Below are 20,161 nucleotides of genomic sequence, written 5' to 3' on the forward strand. Positions count from 1 at the left end.
CTACAATAGTCCTATTATGGTGATTTTATTCGGCCTTTACTCTCGTTAACGTTAATCTTAAAGGTAAAGTTGTCGACATTAAAATAAAAAAATCATACTCATAAATTAAATATCAGCAACTTCCAATACACAACTTCAAAATACACAAATAACATATCTTTGCAGCGCTTAAGAGGTCTAGAGAGACTCTATTGGCTTAACAATTATGGCTGGAATCCACTTCGTGAAGTCTCAGCCTAATACTGATAAGCATTCTTTGGCTGGGCAATATACGATGCCCAAAGAGATTGAAAATAGTCTGGAAAGGGAATCCGAAGTTGCTGACAAGGCTAAAGAAGACGAAAAAAATTCAACTTTAAAGTATCAAAATAGACGATATATGAGAGATTTGGATGGTGAGGAACTAAAGCGGAACTTGAAGGAAGATTCGAGCCAAGATGCAATAGTTAAGAGGGTTAAGGTTTCAGATATTTCCGATGGTTATAGAATCCCAGCTGTTTCTGGAAAAGAAGTCAAGGCACTGAGTAAAGAACTTGTACAGGATGTCCCTGGTGTCAGGGATTTGCAGTTCTTTAGACCTGCTGATGCTCAGCACTTTGCCCCTCTTTTGGATGGGCGCGATGATGCCGAATTAACGAAAGAAGAACAGCAACAACGCCAAATTCTAAGATTGGTACTAAGGATTAAAAATGGGATGCCTGCTAGCCGGAAGGAGGCGATACGCACTCTAAGCGATCGCGCCTTAGATTTTGGAGCTCATCCTTTGTTCAGTTGTATCCTTCCTATAATACTTGACAGAAATTTGGAAGATCAAGAAAGACATCTAATGCTAAAGGCTGTAGGCCTTATTTTGTTTAAATTAAATGAGTCTGTGCGCCCATATACTCACAAAATTCTGATTGTGACAACCCCTATGCTTGTTGATGAGGATGAGCTTGTTCGAAATTCTGGAATGGGGATTATTTCGAACCTTTCTAGAGCTGCAGGATTAGCCACTATGATTTCTACATTGCAGCCTGATACTACCCATAACGATGAGTATATACGAAACACTACTGCTAGAGCAATTGCGGTGGTGGCGAAGTCATTTGGTATGTCGCAGTTGATTCCATTTATTAGAGCAGTTTGCTACTCCAAAAGTTCATGGAAGGCCCGTCATACAGGAATAAAAACTGTCCAGCAGCTGTCTGTTCTTATGGGCATAGGGATATTGCCTTATTTGAATGAATTGATAGAATGTATTTACCGTGGCCTTTCTGACCAACACCCTCCTGTGCGGATAATAGCGGCGCAAACGGTGGCATCACTGGCCCAAAATAGCTACCCATATGGGATTGAGGCATTCAACTGTACATTAGAGCCAATTTGGAAGGGCGTTAGAACTCATAGGGGGAAGATATTGTCTTCATTTTTGAAGGCATTAGGTTATATTATCCCATTGATGGATTCGGAATATGCTGGGTACTATACAGAAGAAGTGATGCGGGTTGTAAAAAGGGAATTCACATCCCCTGATGACGAAATGAAGAAGACAGTTCTTCAAGTTATTCAAAAGGTTAGCACTACTGATGGAGTAACACCAAGATTTTTGAGCGAGACTGTTCTTCCCCATTTCTTCAGTAATTTTTGGGTTAGGAGAATAGCACTAGATCCTCAAATTAATAAAATTGTTACTTACACGACCGTTGTTCTATCAAGTAAAGTGGGATGTTCATATATTCTAGAAAACCTTTTGTCACCTCTTCGTGATGAAGCAGAACCATTTAGGACCATGGCAGCTCATGCAATTAACAGGATCGTGTTATTAACAGGAACAGTAGATATAGAGGAAAATCTCGAGCGTAGATTAGTTGATGCTCTATTAATTGCTTTCCAAGAGCAAACCAATAATGATCGAGTTGTTTTTAGATGCATCGGGACAGTCGCCAATTCTCTTCACAAAAGAATGAAGCAATACTTAGGACCTATTGTCTCTACAATTTTGAATAGACTAAAGCACAAAAACCAAACTGTTCGTCAATATGCTGCCGAATTATGCGGCGTACTAGTACCTGTAATTAGTTCTTGTGGCGAATTACAGATGTTAAACAAGCTCAACATAATTTTCTTTGAGTCACTTGGTGAGGTATATCCAGAAGTTTTGGGGTCCATAATTTCAGCTATGGATAAGATTACATCTGTAGTCAGTTTCAAATCTCTACAACCTCCGGTGAACCAAATATTGCCGACTTTGACCCCCATATTAAGAAATAGACATAGGAAGGTTCAAGAAAGTACAATTACTCTCGTTGGTAGAATTGCTAACCGTGGACCAGAGTATGTTCCTCCAAAAGAATGGATGAGAATATGTTTCGAGTTATTGGAACTATTGAAAAGCCCCGCAAAATCTATTAGAAAGGCTGCAAACACCACTTTTGGTTATATTGCAAAGGCTATTGGACCACATGATGTACTTGTCGCGCTACTGAATAATTTAAAGGTTCAAGAACGTCAGTTGCGTGTATGTACAGCTGTGGCTATTGGTATTGTTGCTGAAACCTGTGCCCCGTTCACTGTTTTGCCTGCAATAATGAATGAATATAAGATTCCAGATACTAATGTTCAGAATGGTATATTGAAGGCTTTGGCATTTATGTTTGAGTATATTGGTGGTATTTCAAAAGATTATCTATATGTGATTTCACCCTTATTGCAAGATGCATTGGTGGACCGGGATTTAGTTCACCGGCAGACAGCTTCCACCGTTGTACGACATTTAGCATTGGGTTGCATGGGTCATGGTTATGAAGATATGTTTATTCATATGCTAAACCTATTAATACCTAACATTTTTGAAACTTCACCTCATGCGATTTTTAGAATTTTAGAATCTATTGAAGCGTTAAGGTACGCATTGGGTCCTTCAGTTTTCATGAACTATGTGTGGGCTGGGCTGTTTCATCCGGCTAGGAATGTCCGCAAAGTCTATTGGCATATTTACAACATTTCCTATGTTGCACAGCTAGATGCAATAGTTCCATATTACCCTACGTCAGACGATGACCGATTAACTGTAACAGAACTCGAACTGGTTATATAGTTCTAATATACGGGTAACTAAAAGTACTCTGTAAGTAAATATAGGGATATGAAAGGGTTAATCTTTATCTTCGGAAGAGTTCTCTGATGATTCATCATCTTCATCATCTTCATCATCTTCATCATCCTCACTTGCATCACTCGTTTCAGATTCTTCACTCGTTTCCTCCTCAATTATAACTTTCCTCTTTACCTGAGGATGCTTGGTTGAAATGTCAGAAAAGAAATCGTCCAAACTTTGCAGCTGGTACTTTTTGCCTTGAGAAGAAGTGAACGTATTATGACTTGGAACGTTTGACGACGCGTTACCAGAATTATTTTTAGGTATCATTTCCTCTGTTGGTTTTCCAAAGAAGCTGTTGGAGGAGAAGCTGGTCTTTAGTTTATCATAATCCTTAGCTGCAATTGGTGTTCTATCAGTTTCTGGGATGTCAGTACACCATGAAGTATATTCATGATATTGCTTAACTTCAGGTGAAATATCTAAATGAGATATGTCAAAGGTTGATTGGCCACATAGGGAAAAGGTTACCACTGGGTATGGTTTCGGCACCTGGAGCAATAAAGTTGCTATTTCGTATCTTTCATGTTCAAATATTGATGCCAAAGTTCGAGCACGGTCCCTGATGTCATACTCATCATCAAATTTCGCCAGATATAAAATGGCATCAAACATTTGAGCGATACGAGACGATCTTATATCATAATCTGGAACTTCCTTGTTCATTTCGATCTCATAAGACAATAGCTTCGCAGCAAGTATCAAAATCTGTAACCTTACTTGGCTATTCTCTTTCGAAAAGTTAGGAATCAATAACCGTAAAACATCTGGACATAGACGTGGCTCCACTTGTACGTATTCTCCGATTAACCAAATTATTCCTGCTTTCGCACTTGGTATCAAGTCAAATGTATGTAGCATCTTTGAGAGCTTAACAACTGTACGAATGTTTTTAACTGGATCCCTTTGTATCAAAAAGCGCAAAATATTAATCTGTGACGCGGTGACTTGTCTTTCAGAATATGTATTAGAGCTAATTTGGTCAATTAACCACGACACAATCTTGGATGACCATCTAGTGGATACTTGAGCACATACTGCAAGAGTATTCGTTACCTCAACAACCACAGACGGATCTTCATGCGTCTCAGCTTGAAATTTCAGTTCGTTCAAAATATTCTTGCAATTGGAATCATTTGTTAAGTTCGATAATATCTTAAGCTTAACCAATGCAATCTTTGTAGAATCGGATGGCAACATAAAAAACTTTTTATAGAATGGGAGAAAAAGTGTTGGATCATTGCAAGTGTAGATTAATATAGTTTCTAATACTTTTTCTTTTATCTCATTGCATGTATATGCGGATGAAATTATTCGAGTCAAAGAGTTAACTATTCCAAACTCTTTGAAAGTCTTTGGGCATGTAAGCTCATAGTATGCTTTCGATATTGCAACTATAACAGTTGGGTTTGGTGAATGCAAAAGACGCTCCAAAGCCCTCAAAAAAAGCGTAATATCCGGATCGTACTCCACATCGTATATAGGGAATGGAAGTTCATTGAAAGCTTCAGGAAGAGCTACGGGATCGGAACCAGAGGATTCATCCTTTATTATTGGAATTGGTAAGAAGGTCTTAATGTATTTTATTAATAGCTCGATTACTATAATTTGGGACCATTCGTTTAGTTCATGCATCATCCCACAAATTCTTCGATAGTTCCCATGCAATAAATGTAATTCTTCTGGAACTGCATTTTTGAGCAAGATGACAGCAGTTGAGATTACAGTTGGATGCGCATCTGCTAACAAATCAGTCAGAACTGGGATAACTTCTTTCTTACCCAACTCTTCATTTTCCCTGTACACTTTTAGCATAGTGGTGGCAACCTGTGCCCTCACAATCTCACTTGAATCAGTGGCCGCTTTTTTTAACGAATGTAGTACAATAGGACACAGAGAAGGAATGCTAATATCCGATAATGTTTTAAGGGATAATGCCCTTACCTCAGGATTTGGATCAGAAAGTGTTCTTTGAATCGAATTAACGGACAATAAAGCCATGTTTGGATCCGCTTCTGCATATCGCAATAGATAGATTGATACCATTCGTTTAACTTTAATATCATCAGAACCGACATTCTTAACGACATCAGCAAAACATGATTCAAGTGGAACTGTAGAATCCCCACTGGCCATCAATGCCATCACTTTCTTCATCCCATCTCTAACCTCTCTTGAATATCTAGAATTTAGAAGCGTTGATAGTGAATCTGCATTAATTAATCTGGAGTATTGTGAGTATGACGATTCACCTAATCTCGAGGATGCGACAGCTGCTGCTTCCAAAGTAATATCTCTTGCAGATTCAAATGCTGAAGCAATACGTTGCATCGACTCCGTCATAGTGCTATGATTGCACCAAACTTCTAAAGTTTACGTCTAGGTACAATAGTTTACGTTAATTTTATAAATGTACAATTTAAATTTAGTTTACAAGGTGGCAATCCTTTAACAAAAAATAAGCCCTGTACGGGGCTCGAACCCGTAACCTTATGATTAAGAGTCATACGCGCTACCGATTGCGCCAACAAGGCTCTCAACTTTGATGTATTTTACTAGTAACGAACCTATTATATACTATCAAGTCAATGTAGTGTGTGTCGTAGATTCAAATAGACACCTCGAAGAAGCAGCCGCCAGAAAGAAACGACGAATTAGATCTGTATGGAGGAGTAAGAGTAGTGGTAAGAAGGATTAGCTACTCTAAGTAAATAGAGTAACCATCCGGAGTAGAACTCAAGCTGAGGAATGCCTGTCCAGTTTCGAGTTGTGCTGAAGGAGTGGAAATAGGACGAGAGAATCCTAACGTATATAAAGATACCATAGGTAGACATGAGAACATGACTAGGAGTCCAAGGAAAGCAAGTGGACATTGACTAAGTTTACATCTATACACATAGTACACTAATCTACCATTGAGTATCTAACATACACGTGATAAAGGAACTTCAAGTTAGCACGTAATGAGTTAGGTCCTCCTCGGCAGTGTTTTGTCGTAAGAACAAAAGGCACGCGGATGATTCCGGAGGTAATTGCGTAGCCTCGGGTTAAATTAAGATAGGAATATGCACAATGGTACACCATCTTTCTCCATTACTCTCTAAAGGATGTAGTCATGAGTGAGGACCAGGATGAACCCCGGACGTTGTTGGTACATATGAAGTTTTTAATGTCAGGAGGCTCGACTGAGTGGGACTGAGTACGACAAGATAAGGTATTTATGTGACAACTTGGATAACCTCGTTTAACTTTGGGGGTTTCTCGCTCTTCTACTAATTCGAGGTAGGTGTGAGTTAAAAGAAATAGCACCCATGTTGTACTATCGCTTATGTTTGATTAGTTCTGAAGCCCTCGACATCCAGTATTCAAAATAAGAGGACCCAGTCTCAGTTATGAACGTAAGGAAGAAGCAGCGATTAAGGATCATCTCCAAACTAGGAGATAGCTAGTAACCTGAATGATACGTTACCTCAAATGGCGATCTCCTGCGATTAAAGTAAAACTAAGACAGCAGAAACGAATAATAAGACCAACTTGTGACATAGGTTATGACCGTCATCCTCTAGATTGGTTGAAGGTGATTGATTCGATTAGGAGTTATATAAAGGTAAACTAATCCTCAATTAACCGACTTAACCCCCACGTGAGGTAGCACTTCAAGTTAGCACGGATTCAAGTTAGGCGGGCCTTCGATACTCACGTTTGGTGTAGACATAAATCTCTTACCGATTTCTACCCTTGAGCGCTAACATGAAAATCACCACGCTGACGTTCAAAGCTAGATACAATGAGTTCACAACTATTGTATTTGTACTGAAATTCAGCCAGTATTAACAAGTAAACTTTAATATATTACAGAGCTTATTATTAATGACAGAAATCCCAAGCGCTTATGGAATGTACTCCACTAACTATTACAAGTCTTTATTATCTCTTACCTTATATTGTAGCTTTAGACTCACATCCTGGACAATTATGTAGTATCTCATGTATGAAAACGTCGCAATCTATACAGAAATCGCGAGAACACTCTTCACAACGATATCTTGAGCTTGTTAGTAGTTCTTGAGTTTTGTGGTTTCTTAATGTAGAAAACTTCTTCTGGCAACTGAAACAGTTCTGCGTTGGAAACTGCACTGCTACCGGAACTTCCTGAAAAATCTTAAGTGGCATTAAGTGATGGTATGAACGTGCTAAATGTGTTGAAAGAATTAACATGAGATCACAGCATGGACATACAGTGGGCAACGAACAGACCTTACTTTTGCAATTGGGACAAAAATAACCACCGTAAACGAGTTTTGAGTGACAAGTGCAAAAAGAGAGTGTGTCCTCAAAAATTCGAGTAGGAAATCCCATTTTGATGAGAGTATATCCCTTATTCAACTTGTTAACCGGCAAAGGGGTGACAGCCACTGTGAAAAGGTCTTTAAAGTGAGTCTCGTTAAGAATCACCCCATAGTAAGAGTTATCACCATAGTTGGTCTCTTTGCAGAGTTCTTTACAAATGGCTACCTGTGCGGACAGCCCAATCACCCTAGTGCGGATTCTTTCCTGAGCCAAAGATGCTATGGTCTGGTGAATATCACCAGGATCAGTGGTTGAAAGCGCTCCGAAAACAATCAGGATTTCGCGTGTGCAATGAGAAGGAACATGAAGTAGCAAGCCGCGGGCCATTTCCAGGGCATTTTGAAGGGAAGGGTTACCCTTTGGTTCTTGTTTCCGGATCATTTTCAGCGCCTCTATATGCTCTTGAGGGTTACCACTTACTTGGCTAGCTAGATGAGCCACACCATTTCGCATAACAACAATTCCTATCTGTGATATAGGATTCTGGTCAAAGAAGTCATGCACAAAATCAATTGCATACTGAATAGTCATTGCATATCTATTGGGACGAAGGTCCCTCTCCGTCATTGCTTCACTGCAATCGATAACAAGAATTAAAGTACGTATTATACCTCGTTGATAAGGTGTTATATCCTTCTTTGCGGCTCTCTTCTTCCTAGCTTCGATGATACTAGCGACAAGGGCTGCCATGTTACCTTCGTCATCGACTTTCACCAGATCCCAGCTTCGCTGGATATCATCCTCCCATGCATAACCACCATTAACACCTTGTAAATTTTTATTAAGCTTCTTCTTTTTCTTCCTATTACTTGCATGATCATCACTTTGATCTCTGCCACCAAAGTCCTCATCTTCATCATGGTTTTGTCCTTCATCATCGTAATCGTTTTCTATTCGTACATGCTTCTTGCGCTTGGTTGAACTGAGATTATTGGCTGCCTGCCTCTCCCTAGACCTCTTAGTAAAAGCAGATGTGATTATTTCGTCCTCAAAGTCACTATTCATCCTAGCTAATTTACTGTAGCAACCTTTATATTTGCTCTTGTGATTATTTTACCATTCAGTGTCTGTTATATACAATACGGTATATAATGTTCATAACATACGTACTTGACGATTACATAACACAGTGGGCTTCATGCTTATGCGTCGAAGTGGATAAATTATATACAATATTGGATTAAGAAGTACATTATTAGCATATTAAACATTATTGGTATAGCTCCTGCTGCCTGTTGTAGTGTCCCAAGCTTGGTGGTAGATACCCACTACTATCCCATTGAATAGGGACATCAGACATTTCAAATTCAATTTTAGACCCATACTGACCGAAAATCTCTTCATGAAATAGCCAATTTCTAGTCAATTTATAGCCGTTAATTGTAACAGAAGCAATGTATTTATTTCTATACTCGGGAGTTTTTTTGCCCTCGTTGTATAAATTATTAGCAATTATCTCAACTGGACCGAGGTTTGGTAAATTCCTTAGCTTTAGGTATGAAAGCTTTGGACCGGATATTAAATATATATCCGTACCTGCAATTGGATAGAAGCCAATCAAAGCAAAAAAGACCCAGGCTTGTAGTGATCCTGCATTTGAGTTTCCAGGTAATCCTTTGGGCCCTGTTTTAAAGCGAGTTTCAAGCAATTGGTTAACCACTTCCGAAGTTTTATCCTGGCGGTTTATGAAGTTGTATAAGTAAGGAGTAAGAAAGTTAATGCTGTTGCTGATGTCTGCTTCTTTATTTTCTTCCATTGCAAACATACTATCCAAGCGCTTTTCAAACTCCTCTTCAGAGCCAACAAATTCCTTTAGTGTAGCCATATCATAAGGTACAGTCCAACCGTACTCATCCGGGGCCGGTGTATAGCCAATTTCCTCCGAAGAATAGTCGGGATATTTCACGTAACTAACATGTTGCTCTGCGAAGACACCATTTTCCTCCCTCGGTTGTAAGAAACCGGATACATTATATTTGGGAGAAAAGGCATCATAGTTCCAAAGGTTTTGCCAATTTGAGGAACGCCTTAAGTAACGCTGCGCATCTGATTTCTTCCCCAATCCTTTCGCCACCTGATACAACGCAAACGCATTATAAGCGAACTCCATAGTTTTACTTACGGATTTGCTGTATTTGGTAGTAACATATCCATTTCTCAACCAATCGGTCAAGGCGCCGTTAATATGTCTAGATTTACCGCTTCCGGCTGCAATAGTTGAATCATACGCGCGTTTTGGCCCTCTTTCAGCATTTCTTTTCATTGCCTTATAACCTTCCTTCCAGTTAATACCTTCAGTAATATTCTTAACGAAGGCATCTGCTAAGACAATGCCTGCGTTACTAGGACCGTGCCATTTTGCCGAACGGCCTGCCGATCTACCATCAGGCAAGTAACCCTCATGACGCCAGACTTCAATTAAGCTTCTGACCATCTCTGTGCTTCTGTCCTGATTGAAGAAGTTAAAGAGAGGATGGAGACACCTAAAGGTGTTCCACAAACTTGGCCAGTCATCGTAATATGGTTCATCTGTACGCCAAGGAGCTTCAGAGCCTGTTTTAGATATGGGCATAATATGAGCCCCGTATATTGCGGTAAGAAGTTTCTCAACGATTACAGGATCTTCATTCTCAGTTATAATATCTATTTTTTCAAAAACCTCATCATTCCAACGTTTCAACGCATTATTGACAGACCAGTCCAAATCAAAATTATGTGATTCCGGATAGTCCTTGGCAATATTCATTTTGGCTGCCTCAATACCAGAGTCTTTAGCGAAGCTAACTCCAACATGGCATTTCAATAACTTGACTGATTCGTCAAACTCAAAAAATAGACCGAAGCTTTTATTGTGATCATTAACAAAGTTAACCCTATAGCCATTTACAAAACTATTACCCTGGAAAGCTCTTACTGCATTGGCTGGTTTATCAAATATACCATAAAATGATACAACCCATGAAGCAGGGTTAGACCATCCACCAGACATTATCGCCTTACCAGAATATGACTGCATATCTTTATTCACCTGAATATACCCTTTTACAAAATTCTGGGATTTCCAAGGACGAAGATAGCTATGCAAATGGTGAGTAACATTAACCATTACTACTGGATGAGCCGAAGGAAGTGAAGGAAATCTATATTGGTATAAACCTGACCTTTCTCCGGATGAAAACTCGACAATTGCTCCATTATCCAAACGAGTCTTATAGTAGCCAATATGTCCACTGTCTGTGCCCCGTCTTTTAAAAGAAATCTGTTTGGAAATGTCAACATCGCCGATATCTTTCACCATCATTGGCAATTGTGACACAATCCCATAATTCGGGACACCACGACCACCAGATTGATGTAATAAAGATATACCAACAACTTCGCCATTCGTCAGATATCCTGAATATACATCCGCTTTTGCACTAATAACGTCGACACCCATTTTACACATAGAAAAGGGAAGCGTAGTCCCTGGGAACATTCGCCCTCCTCCTTCAGTACCGTAAAATACGTCCACCTTACCAGCAAAAGGGTAATCTGTTTTATATTTTATTTTCAACTCGTTATTGTGTTCTGTATATCTCTCTTCAAATAATGGTACTTCCATTATCTGCGCATCATCACTCCGGGGATCTATTCTTCTTTGACATGCCAGGCTTGGTTCTGAGGTTGGTATCAATGAACTAGATGAACCCAGAGGCTGCAATGTATTTCTCTCTAGAGAAGTACTTATTGCAGCATTAACAGATATCGAGTTTTGATCGCTGATGTGCAGGGATATACACCAACTTAACGGGAATAGTACAAGGCAACAAAAGCTCCAGTAGAAAAGTTGCATGATGTAGGTATAGTTTCCAAACTTTGTTAACCACCGCAGTGAACAAATCCAGAAATTATACCAAGAAAGTTAACTTGGCATAAAATAAAGGCTCTAGCATTAAATTTTATGTCAGTGTTTTGTGTTGCATCCACTAAACGTCAGGAATCCACAACAAAAACCGGCTGTAAACTGACAAAAAAAAGAGTTCAACGTAGATCAGAGATGTATCTTAATTCCACTTACATGACCTAGCCTGGTTGAAGTTGCGCTTGAAATCCTTTAGCAGCGCTTCTTTCTTGGATCGAAAAGTCCTATAATATTTTCTATAACTCCAACTGAAAGCGCAAATAAACCATGACACCTTTTACCAAATTCCTAGGATTATTAAAGCATTCGCATTAATCGCATTTCAAAATATTGGACACATCATAGCCCATTATAAATCAGCTTTAGATCGTATCTAGATAGGGACCCGTCTGAGTCCTAACAGTAGGCTTATATTTCTTATTCAAGGCCTCCTTAAATCATTCAAAAATAGCGATCCAAATATAGGAAGGTTATCACGGCATAAAACTACCTAAACAACTCATTGATCATCTTATTTGGGAATTTGCTGTAATTACCGCTTACTTTGTATATCGATGTAGTTAAAGTGACTAAAAAAATTTAGGTAGCCATTCGCTATTTGATAAGCAATCAAGTATCACAGTCCTATAATACGACAACGGGAGAGTCTGGCTAAAAAAAGTAATCCACTTGTAGCACAGAGTGCTGATGGGGTGACATTCCGTTAAATGATCGCAAGTTATATGCTTCTCGCGTTAGTTTGTGGGTGCCTTATCCTTCACAGTCAGTCAGCGTATAGTGGTTAGGAAATTAAAGAGATTCAATGGCGATCATGTCCAGTGTCGTCAGAATTATGCGCTAGCTAGGACCTAACACATCAATGGGCAACTTGCAACTGGTGTATAGTAGAATTCGATATTTAATAATTAAAAAATTTCCTTTATCTCCTAGTAAATGAACATTGATCCAAGACTCATAGTGGAACAACCCATTGTACCTTTACCTCGGTATTTTGGAAACTATTAGCAGCAAACTGTCTATGTTGAGTTGTATTGCATCGGTAACGTGCTTCTGATCTCGGTTACAGAAACATTATTGCATTATCGGAAGCAATTTACAGGAATGCATTAAACCATATTTTTTGGCAGTAAATGAAGGTGTTAAGCTGAATGAAAATGGTAAACGCATTACTGAACTAATGTAATTGCTGGCATGTAGCTCGTCGAAGAGGCTCTTTGTTACAGTAGTCTATATTTCTGAAATCAGGGTAACCGAGGATGAAAATATGAAAGAGCTAGACATCTTTAAAACAGCTAGCTCATCGCACTACCGCACAATGGAGATATTTGTGCTTAGCCTTTGTGTTAAATTAGCTTAAAATGTCATATGGAGATGAATTAGATGATGGACTGGAATATGAGGTTGGTTCTATAGCTAGTGATGTTGAAGGATCGATTGACGAGACTGACGAACATTTATCGTCTAAGTCAAACGATAATAAGAGGTCACAGGAATCAGATAATGAAGCCGATAAATCCTTGGAGCATATGAGTAAAAGGCAGAAGAAATTGGCCAAATCAGCATTTCATAAGAAAAAAATGGAAAAGATGGAATTTGAGAAAGAACAAAAGAGAAGCGTTCCTCGTAAAGCTCCAGAAGAAATACAAGAATATCTGACTAGATTAATTAGAGAGAAAAACCCTAATCTCAGTGTTCTAGAAGAAGAACTATACTTTAAGAAGACTGACTTTATTTCTACCCAAAGCTTCGATAAAGAACGTAATTTGTCTTCTTTTGAAAGTTTTGTTAACGGATATAGCAAGTCACCAAAGGCACTTATATTTGCTCAATCGAACATTAGAGTAGCTGATATTTTCAGGAGTTTGGGTGGTGCTAAATGCTGTATAAAGTTATTTTCGAAAACTAAGTTGCATGATGATGTCGCAAACGTTGAGGAGTTGTTACAGAGTTCGAAACCCGGTACTAAACAATCAGACTCTGTTAAAAATAAGAACAAAAAGGATAAGCAACCAGAAAGTAAAAAAGATATAAAGTATTTTATATCTACTCCAACCAGAATGGCGAAGATAGTTGAAAATACAGAAGCATTTTTCCAGGGTAAAGAGAAATTGGACATTATTATTGATGCTTCCTACCTAGATCCCAAAACCAACTCCATATTCACTTCTGAAGATGGCATGACATTAGTACGGGTATTGAAAAAATTCCTGTCGAAGAAAAGTTCTGTCAAGATCTTGTTGTATTGAAATTTTCAATGTCTTAAATAGATTCTGTCCGTAATATAATTAAGTATTAAAAATCTATTTAACAATTACCTCTGGTAATTCGGGATCGATAAGTTCATTGAGTTCTCCCTTCGAAATCAAACTCTCGTCTCCCTGGTGAGCAGCTGCCAGTAAATTCCAGTAGAAGAATCCCCTATCCCGTAGGTCCGGATTTGGTGATCCATCGATTGTGAGTTTTAAAACATGGAGGCATAAAAGTTCTGTTTCCTTGGTTGTATTTTTAACGTAGAACTTTACTGCAGATTCTAAAAGCATATAGTGCACTTTTAATGTTTGCTGTTTGTAAGAATAAGCGATTTCATTTAATATCGCCAAGGAATTCGGCACCTTCTCAGGATATGCCGCTGTTATCCATAAAACAGCACATATCGACTCTGATTCTGTAGCATTTGCAAAGTATTTTATCAGAATTGGCACGATAGTGACTGCCTTCTGTGGATATTTTCGGATGATATCCCGCATTGCTACAATGACACCCTGAATGACGTATTCTACCTCAGTTTGCAGCAATTCCATCAGAATTTTAACGGACGGTTCGAGAGCGAATAAGAAGTTTGTTGCTAATTGACCTATAGAATGAATTGCTCTTCCTGCCATCGGCATATCCAGGTCAATTGCATAATTCTTTAAGGCTACCAATACCTTATCCATTGTACTTTCATCCGTTAACTGATGTAGTAGGGCCAATTTCACTTCCTTGATACCGGTTAAATCGCTAGGATTTATAAAGAAAGGCTTTATATCCATTTTAACAAAGGTAGTCTTCCTTTGCGAAAGCGGGAGTACTATGTTGCTCATGATGTGGAATCTTTTCTCAGTTGCTTTTTCCATCAAAGCTGTTATTGCTGAACTTACCTTCGATGTTATGGATGGGTCACAGTTCTCACAATACTTACTGTAGTAAGTTATCAGTTGCAAAAAGCTCAATACAACGGCATTATCAGGGTGATCTAGATATGCAGAGGCTCTTTTCAGAACCTCATTTACCTCTTCCTCAGAATCAACTGTATAACTGAGGTATAGACCATCAACCATGTATGCCATATCTTTCTCTCCCAGCCTTGGAATTACCGCAATTATGTTGTTACATGCACGTCGAGATATCTTTAGATGCAAGTTCTCACTTTGTCTGTAAATTCGAATTAGCGATCGAAGTGAAGCCAGAATTATGCTTGGATTTTCATCCAAGGATTCTATAATGTGATGAAGCTTATTAATTGTTATGGTCTGCTTGGAGGAATCCTCTGGAAGAATTCTTGGGAGTGCTTTAATAACTGCTCTTCGGAGTTTAATAGAAGAGGATTTTGCATTCAGTAACGATAAAGCATATTTAAATGCTTCAAAAATGGAGTCTTCAGTACCAATAGTAACTAAAGTATTAAAGACCATCACTTTCCACTCCAAATCACTGCGACTATTTTGCAGGTTATCTGCCAAGTAGGGTAGAGCTTCATTCACTAAAGATGGTCTCACCGGACCCAAAATCAACAAATATTCACAACACATATATTTTGTAGTAATGTCATCATCTGTAGCCAATATATTTATCACGTCACTCGAAAATTGCAGCATTTCTGCATATTTACCAAGATTCAGATTTGAAATGATCTTCTTTAAAGCCACCTTTCTCCCAGAGGGCGCGATTTTAAACATCTTTGAGTTATCTGTATAATTCAAATCTTTTAAGATCTCACTAGCACTGTAGGTAGCATATATTTGATTATCAGTCATGGTTCTTGATTTAAATTCTTACTGTTCACCTTAATTAGCGGGGAATGTCAAAGTTCATATTATAGTCCAGATTTCATCATCAGCCGTAGATAGTATTCAAATTACCCGGAAGTTTTTATACACTCCATTATCTACTTATACAACATAGTATACACCGGGCTGCAATGAGCGCAACAGGGGACTTGCTTCGTCCTAACCTTACAATGGGTATCCTTGCATTATATATATAATATGTTATCCAATAAATTTCAACGGGAAGTAAATTTCATACTAGTAATTTTTAAAATAAATGCAACCAAAATAAATATTAGTCCCAGAAGTAAAACTCTTAAAGTAGTACATTAAAAGACAATATATTCATCTTTAAGTTCCGCTAATGAACCAGGGTATCGGTAAAGTTTGTGTAAAATAATCGAAGTAAAAAATCTCACTTGGAGTCATAGAAATGAAGTTCAATAAGATATGCGTGGATGAACATTATGGCCTTAATATAACATTATCCGTCATACGACTCTCACCTTTGGTCCATCCATCAAAGTCAATCAATGCTTGTATACATCCCCATTCGTTTATTTTTCTGCTGAGCCAGTCGAGGTTTACTGGTTTAGTAAGGTAATCATTACAGCCAGCCAGTAAAGCCTCCTTCCTGTCGGCGTATGCAGAATATGCTGTTAATGCAACTATAATCACGGGCGATCGAATTTTTGAGTTGTCCAGATCTCCATCGTGATTACGTTGTCTCGAAGCATTGGATATTCTGAAGTTACTGATTCCATTAATCTTTTCAAGATCTCGTATCTGTTTAGTGGCCTCTAAGCCTGTCATCAATGGCAATTGTAAGTCCATCAGGATCAAATGGATTCCACCCTCTTTCCAGCGTCCAACGGCATCTATTCCATTGCTTGCCACCTCGTATGTGATATTATTTTTCCTTAGAAAGGAAGACAAAATTGCTTGATTAATTATATTATCTTCAACAATCAGCACCTTGATCTTAGGAAAAACCTTGTCTCGTGTGTGATAGCAGGGTTTGGAATTCGGTGCATCATTCAACGATATGGCCTTAGGAGATATTGCCGGTGATTCTAAAATTTTACTCTGAGAATCTAAACGGTCAGCGTTAGATATGGTTCTCTGTTTATAGTCATTGGAAGGAGAAGGGAGGGATAAGGATATGTGTTTTGGGTAACTATTATCATAGTGGTTTTTATACTCATTGCATGTTGCTCTAGGTAGTAACAAAAACGCTTTCTTTGAACCAGAGTATTGAATAATGTCACTAGGAGAAGGCAAACTATCAATATAGTCAGGAATAGGGACAGTCTGTACTGGCGTTTGAGGCTGCTGGAAATGCAGGGACGTCCGAAGAGAATCAAGTACAATACGATCAGGATTAGAATATATAGATCCTGTTGTATCCAAAGGAATAGGAGTATGATAAATTAATCGTTCATTATCCGAAGATACGTTGGTATCTGACGATGCGGTTTTCGCAGGCGGGATTCCACTGCCAAGAAAGACAACCAACGCTTCGCTACTGTTCTGACACTCTCCAAAATAATTTTGAGCGACGTTACATACCAACTCCTGCGGGTTTAAAGCAACCTTGTGTTTTACCGTCCGTTGCGGTTGCTGATCTATGTACTCGCACGTCGTATCTCCTGTTTCCAAATGCACATTATCTTCTTCACCGAGGTCACTTTTCAAACCCGGGTATTTAGTTTCCTTTTCTCTTTCTAACGTATACGGTTCAAGCTGCATATGGATACCATTATTAACATCATCGTTCAGTGTTATGTACTGCAAACTCTGCGACAGCATAGATTCAGTTATATCCGGTTCCCCTTCTAAAGCTTCACTATCTCCAGTACCAGGAGAGTCTGAGTGATATATTACTTCTTCATTATTCATAGTTCCTGGCAATACTCCAATATGTGCCGCGCTAGTAGGATGGAAATTCCCATCACCTTGGTGGCCTCGTGAAGACAGAGGTGTAATTGGTCCATCAACACCCGAAGACAAACCGGAACCAGTAGATATGATATTATCACCACATTTACAGTAAAAACCTATTGAAATATCATTATTTTTATGGTCCTTTGCCTTGTTTATGTTGTGTGCTTTTTTTAGTAACTTCGTCTTGAGATCTTCTATCCTATCCATCTTGTCAAATTCTATAACCAAAAGTTCACCTGAACCATCTTGGCATTTCAAATTAACTTCATCGAATGCTAAAACACCTAAAACTTCATTAGAAAATTCTTCTAACCTCAACCAAACCTTCCCACCATTCTTATCGGACTTCTCCTGATGGGTCCCTAGGTCGGTGATGGGAGTCGACAAGACCCGAGCATCAACACCATATCCCTCGTCCATTTTAGAGAAGAAGTGGTTGATGAGGCAATTAATGGGGAAGGGGAGGGGTAAGCCTATGAGCGATTCTCCCTTATATTGAAAACGAGTGATTCACCTTTTGGATATTTTTTATTAATTCCGAAGATACATTAGCGCCAGATATATCTGAGTTCTTTTCTGATAATTTTTCAAAAATTAAAAATTATTACTGATACGTTTAGAAACATAACACACATCTTGCAAGTAGCTTTTATAAAAGTGCTGAAGTGAGTGATAAATGCTTGATCTGTATATTAAATAACGCTAAAGACTTCCTCGAACTGCCAATAAACACTATATTAGATTGATATTCTTTTGCAAACAAATATAGTTATATAGAAGCTTATTGCTATATATAGGTAGTTTTAAAGGGCTTGCAATCGATCTAGCTTGCTAATAAGTTCTTAGAGCTATTTGTCCTGAAGTTGAGTAATCCTTGGCGAGATCAGTTCCAAACCGAGCATGCTTATATAATCCAACGGTTATTTTAGCAAATATTGGCGATGGCCGGCATATACTACAACTGTAAACGCGCCTAAATGAGTGCTGGTGTGATAATACTTTGAGCAATGTCGGAAGAAGCACCAGATCTTGCCTTATCTGAAGATATAAGGCGATTGCTTCTACAAGTTATACTTCGATGCCAAGGTATAGTTCATGAGAATGTGCTATTGACGTGTCTACTGAAATTAAACGAAGTTGAGGTAGAGCCGGAAGAGGAGTTCAGGGAGGAAGTTTGGCTTGATAAATTGGGAGTTTACATTGCGGATATGAATGTGAAATTGAGTGGTTTAAACTACCGGATTGTAAAGGTCGGGCATGGCATGGGAAAGAATTATGTAACGAGTCAACTGCCGACTCAGATGCTAGGTTTCCGCCAGCTGTCACCTAGCAATCGTTTCTATGTGTATGTAAATGTGGTCTCTACAAAGGAAACTGAATTGTCAACTACTTTTAAAGCGTCTGAGATAGAGTTTGTAAAATGGGCGATTGAGCAGCTAGCGACACTGCGACAAATCGATGACAACCCAGAGGGCATTGAATTTGGTATAGAACGAGAGATAGATAGGATTCTGAATGATTGCATTAGAGAGGATGAGCAGCTGCCTTTTAAATTACGATATTGGACTACCTATACGGTAAACTCGATGAAACTAATGAGTTACTCCGAACTGGCTACTTCTGAGGTAGAGCGGCTGCTTTCCAAATTGTGCGAGTTGAAATGGTTTTATAAAACTCAGCACGGTTCTTATGGACTAGATTTAAAGGCTCTTTTAGAACTTGAAGACTACTTGATAGAAACATTTGCGATGCTCAGCTGTCCTTCGTGTCAGAGAATAGTAACGCAGGGTGTCCTATGCACGGGATGCGTTTCACGTGAGCGAACTGAGGAAAATGGAACAGAGCAGTCAATGTGGCACGTTGACTGCTTTGAGTATTACCTGAACCATGTTTCAAAAAACTGCAACGTATGCGAGTCAAACTTGCTAGAAGCAGGTGCGTATTTGGTCTAATATTAGTTGATCTTGTTAGTAGACAAATATATATACAAGTTATCTCTACAAATGCTACAAAGGAGCTGGAGAGTCCGAATAGGCCAAGTTCACTTTCTAATACCCCTCTTTTCCAAGAAGTCCTTCGCTTCATTGATCTTGGTAGCCAAATATGGAGAGCCACCTTTATCAGGGTGATTTGCCAGCATGATCTTCCTGTGAACGTCCCGGACTTTCTTCTTCGTCAAGTTACTCTCATTCAAATTCAAAACTAGCAGCGCCTCTCTGGCGTTCATTTTAGGGTCAAAACCACCTTTATAAAACTTGGTAGCCTGTTTGCCGCCGTTCATCTTAATTTTCACTGACCTGTATAGGCCTGCAGCCATGTAAAGAGCCATAAAACCACCCACACCTGCTAATATTGGATGGTTTCCTGCATATTCCACTGCTTTATCAAAGTAGATATCTGCAGCACCTTTCTGAGGGTTTGCTTGATTTAGTCCTGGATGGCCTATAGTAACCTGTTGAGGTTTTCTTTCCCTATTATCCTCACCTGGGATAGGAAGCTGTGGTATGTCAATAGTTTGTTGAGTCATTTAAAAGACAGCAGTGGATTTAAGTGTCTTCTGAGAAGGAGTTTTGCCTTTCAAGCTTCTTTTCTATTAGGTAGGAGTTTTAGTTGTATATACTGCGTATTTGTATTTTGATGTAAATTTTTTTATAGTCGCTTTTAGCAGAGCGGTTCCACAACTGACTGCTGAACTGAATTGTTCATTCAGATCTCCTAGATGAACTTTACTGCTACTCTAAAGTTACTTACTATTTATTTCAGTTGAAAAGATACCTGAGGTAACTATCATAACTA

The 20,161-nt window shown here is 38.8% G+C and overlaps 9 protein-coding genes and 1 non-coding gene across 10 annotated transcripts; 3 read left to right on the forward strand and 7 right to left on the reverse strand.

Moving 5' to 3' along the window:
- Positions 1-205: 205 nt before the first annotated feature.
- On the forward strand, positions 206-3,079 carry HSH155 (U2 snRNP complex subunit HSH155; the record flags this gene model as incomplete). The annotated part of the gene is made up of 1 exon (XM_018132527.1): positions 206-3,079. The coding sequence occupies one exon, from the start codon at positions 206-208 to the stop codon at positions 3,077-3,079; it is 2,874 nt and encodes a 957-aa protein (XP_017988192.1).
- Positions 3,080-3,136: 57 nt separating this feature from the next.
- APL6 (AP-3 complex subunit beta) lies at positions 3,137-5,482 on the reverse strand (the record flags this gene model as incomplete). The annotated part of the gene is made up of 1 exon (XM_018132526.1): positions 3,137-5,482. One exon carries the CDS (start codon positions 5,480-5,482, stop codon positions 3,137-3,139), a length of 2,346 nt encoding a protein of 781 aa, XP_017988193.1.
- Positions 5,483-5,600: 118 nt separating this feature from the next.
- AW171_hschr53132 lies at positions 5,601-5,673 on the reverse strand. Its single transcript has one exon. It is a non-coding gene; the product is annotated as a tRNA-Lys (tRNA).
- A 1,405-nt stretch (positions 5,674-7,078) lies between these two features.
- Positions 7,079-8,494, reverse strand: SSL1 (TFIIH/NER complex subunit SSL1; the record flags this gene model as incomplete). The annotated part of the gene is made up of 1 exon (XM_018132525.1): positions 7,079-8,494. One exon carries the CDS (start codon positions 8,492-8,494, stop codon positions 7,079-7,081), a length of 1,416 nt encoding a protein of 471 aa, XP_017988194.1.
- Positions 8,495-8,699: 205 nt separating this feature from the next.
- On the reverse strand, positions 8,700-11,324 carry AW171_hschr53134 (HEL081Cp; the record flags this gene model as incomplete). Its single annotated transcript, XM_018132524.1, has 1 exon — positions 8,700-11,324. One exon carries the CDS (start codon positions 11,322-11,324, stop codon positions 8,700-8,702), a length of 2,625 nt encoding a protein of 874 aa, XP_017988195.1.
- Positions 11,325-12,751: 1,427 nt separating this feature from the next.
- Positions 12,752-13,639, forward strand: CMS1 (Cms1p; the record flags this gene model as incomplete). The annotated part of the gene is made up of 1 exon (XM_018132523.1): positions 12,752-13,639. One exon carries the CDS (start codon positions 12,752-12,754, stop codon positions 13,637-13,639), a length of 888 nt encoding a protein of 295 aa, XP_017988196.1.
- Positions 13,640-13,693: 54 nt separating this feature from the next.
- On the reverse strand, positions 13,694-15,409 carry APL1 (Apl1p; the record flags this gene model as incomplete). Its single annotated transcript, XM_018132522.1, has 1 exon — positions 13,694-15,409. One exon carries the CDS (start codon positions 15,407-15,409, stop codon positions 13,694-13,696), a length of 1,716 nt encoding a protein of 571 aa, XP_017988197.1.
- A 477-nt stretch (positions 15,410-15,886) lies between these two features.
- Positions 15,887-17,785, reverse strand: SSK1 (mitogen-activated protein kinase kinase kinase SSK1; the record flags this gene model as incomplete). Its single annotated transcript, XM_018132521.1, has 1 exon — positions 15,887-17,785. One exon carries the CDS (start codon positions 17,783-17,785, stop codon positions 15,887-15,889), a length of 1,899 nt encoding a protein of 632 aa, XP_017988198.1.
- A 587-nt stretch (positions 17,786-18,372) lies between these two features.
- NSE1 (Smc5-Smc6 complex subunit NSE1) lies at positions 18,373-19,317 on the forward strand (the record flags this gene model as incomplete). Its single annotated transcript, XM_018132520.1, has 1 exon — positions 18,373-19,317. One exon carries the CDS (start codon positions 18,373-18,375, stop codon positions 19,315-19,317), a length of 945 nt encoding a protein of 314 aa, XP_017988199.1.
- An 89-nt stretch (positions 19,318-19,406) lies between these two features.
- PAM18 (Pam18p) lies at positions 19,407-19,892 on the reverse strand (the record flags this gene model as incomplete). The annotated part of the gene is made up of 1 exon (XM_018132519.1): positions 19,407-19,892. One exon carries the CDS (start codon positions 19,890-19,892, stop codon positions 19,407-19,409), a length of 486 nt encoding a protein of 161 aa, XP_017988200.1.
- Positions 19,893-20,161: the final 269 nt, after the last annotated feature.

This window comes from Eremothecium sinecaudum, chromosome V, assembly GCF_001548555.1.
Source record: "Eremothecium sinecaudum strain ATCC 58844 chromosome V, complete sequence".
In the NCBI taxonomy this organism is placed as follows: domain Eukaryota; kingdom Fungi; phylum Ascomycota; class Saccharomycetes; order Saccharomycetales; family Saccharomycetaceae; genus Eremothecium; species Eremothecium sinecaudum.